Source organism: Nothoprocta perdicaria, unplaced genomic scaffold, assembly GCF_003342845.1.
Source record: "Nothoprocta perdicaria isolate Ctin4 unplaced genomic scaffold, notPer1 scaffold_550, whole genome shotgun sequence".
NCBI classification, from domain to species: domain Eukaryota; kingdom Metazoa; phylum Chordata; class Aves; order Tinamiformes; family Tinamidae; genus Nothoprocta; species Nothoprocta perdicaria.
The window spans coordinates 56,496-61,125 of record NW_020455811.1 but is presented as its reverse complement, the minus strand read 5'-3'; the positions used below and the strand labels follow the sequence as shown (position 1 = coordinate 61,125).

Genomic DNA, 4,630 nt, shown 5'->3' with positions numbered 1-4,630 from the left:
CTACTGAAGATACCATAATTTATGACCCCAACTAGGGATTTTTATCAAATATATCATCATTTACGCCCCCGAATCCCCAAAGGTACCTTGCGGTTTCCGCTTCTTCCGCAAACAGGACGTCACGTAGCGCTCCAGCTCCCGCAACGTGGACGGCTTGAGCGTCTCGAAGTCGATCTCGATCTCGTCCGGGTTGGAGTTCTTCAGCGAGGGCTCGCGCGACTGGATGATGTGCACGACGCGGCCCAGCTTCTCGCCGGGGAGTTTATTAATGTCCAAGCTCAGCTGCCTCTTCTCCTCGTAGGACATGGGCTTGCACTTCTCCTCCTCCTCCGATTCGTAGGCCGGAGGCGGCTTGCTGTTCTTCACCGCCACGGGCTCCTTCTTGCTGCTTGGGAGCGATTAAAGAGTAGTAGAGGGTGAGTGAAAAGTGCCAAAAACTCAAGGTTTGGGTCCTAAGTGTCTCATATTCCAAATATTTCATGTCTCTAATGTCAATGCGGTCTTTTAGAAACAGCCACAATCTGTGGGATGAGGGACCAAACCAGGTGCTCAGCGAGGAGCTAAGAGTGGGAACAAGCAGGACAAGAGCCCCAAGAGCATCCACAAGGACAAAACAGCTCAGGATTTTGCTCTACTCGCTCAGCCCGTCCTTAATTCCACCTCATGGTGGTCTATCATGTCAAAAAACTCTTTATGTGCCCCAAATTTGGGGCCTCACCTGGAGGTGCTGCTGTTGCTGTTGCTCTTCTTGACCTTCTTGGTGGGCGGCTCCTTGGCTTTGCTCTTCTTGGCGTCCTCCAGCTCCTCCTTCTTTTTGTGCTTCTCCTTCTTCTTCTCCTTCTTGTCTTTCTCCTTCTTCTTTGGTTTGTTCTGCTGGGGCTGCGACAGCGCTGCAAGCTGTTCATGCACTGCTTTAAGCTGAGAGGCAGACACACAGAGATCAAGATACTTGTGCCCAGCACCTCCTCCTCGTCCACATTAACCCCCCTTCTCTCTTATATTTCTCCCATTTTTCTTTTTGTACCCTTATTAAGTCCATTTTTCCAGTTATTATGATTTTTGGGGGTATTTAAGAGTGTAGAGCAAGCTTTTTGACGAGTTTGGCACTAATTTTCCCCCTGTTCATCAAAGGAAGCTGCTTGCTCCTTGGCTTGACAGCCAACAACGTCACGAGTTGCAAGGCCAACATGGAAGTCATGCTCCATGGTGTTAACTTAGGGGATTTAGGAGCATTTTGGGGCTCCTGAACGGGTCTGAAAGGCTTGTTTTGTGAAGAATCGACACCGTGTGGCTCCGCTAGCCAATTGTGGTGGCCTGTGTAGACCTTGGAAGCCAACGGCGTTGACGCCGACGAGGCCAACGGCGTTGACGCCGACGAGGCCAACGGCGGCGCGATCCGGCACGGAAGCGTTACCTGCTCCTGGAGCTCAGCCAGTCGCTGCGCCCGCTCCTCCTCGGAGTCGTCCGAGGAGCTGTCGCTGTCCGAGGAGCTGTCGGAGCTGCTGTCGCTCGACGACGGCGGAGCCACTTTGGTCGGCGGCGGCGCCACGGCGGGCGACGAGGCCGGGATCACGGGCTCCTCGGGCTCGTCGGGCATCTTGGCAAAGCGCATCTCGAAAACGTCCTGCAAAAACACCAGGAAGGCAGAAAAAAAACATGTGAGGTTCAGATCAAGCCACAAAACACCCCTATGGTGTCACCTCAAAACTCAGGTTCACCATCGCAGTCATCGCAACGCCGATCCCTTCTTGTTGCACATCCGTTTGGAGCCTTGACTGTGTCCAAAAGGGCTTTTTTKGGGGAAAATTTAGGCTAAAACCTGCATTTTGGACCTAAGTTGGAGGCAAACAGCGCTCCGGGGGTTTTCTCCATCTCGCCCAAGTTTTATCCCGGCTGTGTCTCTTGTTGATCGTGTCCTAAGTTGGACAACGGAATGTTTGGCTGCTTATCTTGTCCTGGTGATGTATATATGTGATAAAAAAGGGACTTTTAATGTATTTAAGGTTCATGCAAGGTCCTGAAAGGGAAACCAGCAGCTTGAAGGTCCGCAAAGGGCTAAGGACACTGGCTCAAACCTGATTTTTCTGCCTCTTCCTTCGCTCCGCGCTTGATTTTCCTCTTCGAGAAGCGAATCCAAGCCAGAGCGGTGCAAATCCTGAAGATCTCTTTCCAGCAGGATAGTCCGTGGGAAAGTGGGAGCTTTTTTGGGAAAGGCTCCCCCGCAAAAAATGAGATTTTGGAGGGATTATTTCCAAAGCTGAAGTCAAAATTGTTTCCAAAACGGTGGGATAAAACATTTGTTTTTCCTCAGTGGGTGGAAAAGAAGCCAGGGGATTCCGAACTCCAATATGCTGGATAAAACTTTGCTGATTTTAGGAAATACCATGGMTAAAAATGACATGTTGAAGCCCGTTTTCTTGGAATTTGGGCTCCTGGGCCATGCTGAGGGGGTGGAAGAGATGATCCGAGCAAAGGCGAGCRCTTAGAACAACAACTTCCAAAGGGAAATCCATAAAAATTGGTGCTTCCAATGGAGCAAAAAGATGTTTGCCCAGTCTTTATATCTTAAATTCCTGCAAAATCCTTAAATTCTCCTCTGCAGCTTCTGGGTTTCTCTTCCCAACGACCAACAGACTTGTCCTGATTTGGGCAAATTCCCAATTTATCCTCAGAGCTTCTTCCCATTGGAGGTGACCGCGAGGCCAAGTTGCTTGGAAATTTGAGGGTTTTGGGAGAAAATCTGGGGTTTTCTCCCATTTCTCCTCTGCAAATGGGTGTCTTGAGTGGTTACAAAGCCAATTCAGGGTGATGAATCTTGAGTTTAGTCTTGGTTTTGAGTCAAATGTCCTCAAATTCGTCCCCGTGTCCTCAAATTCACCCGTTTTTCCCGGCTGGCKGGTGTTTTCTCATGTAAATCAGCTCCTCTCCTTCTCTTTTCCGAAGGTGAGAAGGAAAATCCCGCTGGTTTATTCCGCTCTCAAAGCCTTGGCATTCAAAGAGCCCTTGGGCTCCACTTCCCTCTTTCCTCGAGCCCGGAAAAGGCTTGGAAAAGGCCTGGAAAACCTCTTGGCAGCCCTTAGGGATTCGGCTCTCGCGGAATTCCCTAAAATCCCGAGCCGACCGCTGCGGAGTGAATTCCCAGTGCCACCTGCAGCTGGGTTGCAGGCACAAACCGGGCGGATTCAGCCCATTCCATCCTTCCAATTCCAAAAAACGGTGATTTTTGGTCACTTACCTACTGTTTTGGTGGTTTTTAGGAGCATTTTGAGCCTCCAGTTTTTTTCCACTGGGATACTGAGTTGGGAATATCCCGCATTCGCTCACCTGCAGCTTGCGGGCCATGGCGACCACCTCGTGGTCGGCGGGGTTGTATTTGTAGCAGTTGGAGAACATGAGCCGCACGTCGCCGGCAAATTCCTGAGCATCCCTGTATTCCCGGTTCTCCAGCTTGGACTGGGAAGGGGAAAAAAAGGAAGGAAAAATCCCCGTTATTAACGGCACAAAGKAAATAATCCGTCATTGGCTGACTGTGGTCCCCATGGAGTTGCGGACCGTCGTGTGTCCGTGTTCCTCCCTCTGCCATGGAGGGATTTATGTTGGCTAAAGGAAGGGTTTTAAGCAGTTTATGGAATTATGGAATCTCATCCTTAAGGATGAGTCCATGGGGAGGTCGGGAGGGGACTACAGGCACTTCAGGGTGTTTTTGTGTCACCCCGGAGAGCATCGGAGTGACACCAATGGATGGGCTYTTGGTCAAGAGAGCCCGAAACCCAATTCCATGGGGTCAATCCCGAGCAGAGCTGGAGCTTCCAAGAGGGAATGATCAGCAGGATAAGATGGTTCCTCTCGGCTGGAATCGCTTCCTCCAATGGGAGCTCCCAGTTGGCCGTGCTCCTTTTGGGAATGTGGGAAGACACTGRGAAAGGAGGGTAGGACAAGGGTTGTCCGTGGGACATGATCCGCCCGTTCCCGCGTCCGCCCTAATCCGAGCCTAAGCCGCTCCCACGCTCCCTGGCCACGGTGTCGGCTAGAAAAGGAGGCCAGGAGCTGGGAACAAGGGCCGGGAATCAAGGAAAACAGGACAAGAAAACGCGGAGCCGGGCCCGGCGAGGGGGGGACCTCAGGCGCCAAGCAATGGATGTGTGTTTTAAGTGAGAAAAGCAACTTTTCCATTGATTTTTTCCACTAAAAATACTTAAGCCCAGCTCAAACTCTTCTCTAGAGGGGACAGGATTGATGGGGACACGTCAGAAGCACGAGGGGGTTATTTGAAAAGAGCGGAAAATGTTTGGTTTTAAATAAAATCCCTCTGTCTGGTGTTAATTCTGGGCTCACTGAGGCCATCTCCTGGGCCGGGGATGTGTGGAGAAATTTAGGCAGTAATGGAAAATTTCCATAAAAAGGCTTTTCTAAGTGGCTCTCTGGAGAGATAGCTGGATTGCTTTTTTTTCCAAAAAAACATCCCGATAAGAACACGGAAAAGAGACCCCATGTAGGAGGAACCCTAGTTGGGAAGCAAGAGGTTGGCCAGTATGGGAGAAGGTGGAAGCAGGAGGTTGGCCAGTATGGGAGAAGGTGGAAGCAGGAGGTTGGCCAGCATGGGAGAAGGTGGAAGCAGGAGGTTGGCCAG

General features: G+C 50.9%; 1 protein-coding gene across 2 annotated transcripts in view; it reads right to left on the bottom strand.

Moving 5' to 3' along the window:
- BRD4 (bromodomain containing 4) overlaps nucleotides 1-4,630 on the bottom strand; it is a 25,234-nt gene that overhangs the window by 1,894 nt on the left and 18,710 nt on the right. The window contains exons 9-12 of one of the 2 annotated variants that reach the window (XM_026048567.1): nucleotides 3,325-3,453; nucleotides 1,415-1,624; nucleotides 719-918; nucleotides 87-388 (exon numbers count right to left, since the gene is read on the bottom strand). In XM_026048567.1, the coding sequence (XP_025904352.1) occupies nucleotides 87-388; nucleotides 719-918; nucleotides 1,415-1,624; nucleotides 3,325-3,453 (841 nt within the window). The remainder of the gene's footprint in view (nucleotides 1-86; nucleotides 389-718; nucleotides 919-1,414; nucleotides 1,625-3,324; nucleotides 3,454-4,630) is intronic. The other variant, XM_026048568.1, reaches the window with a different exon arrangement.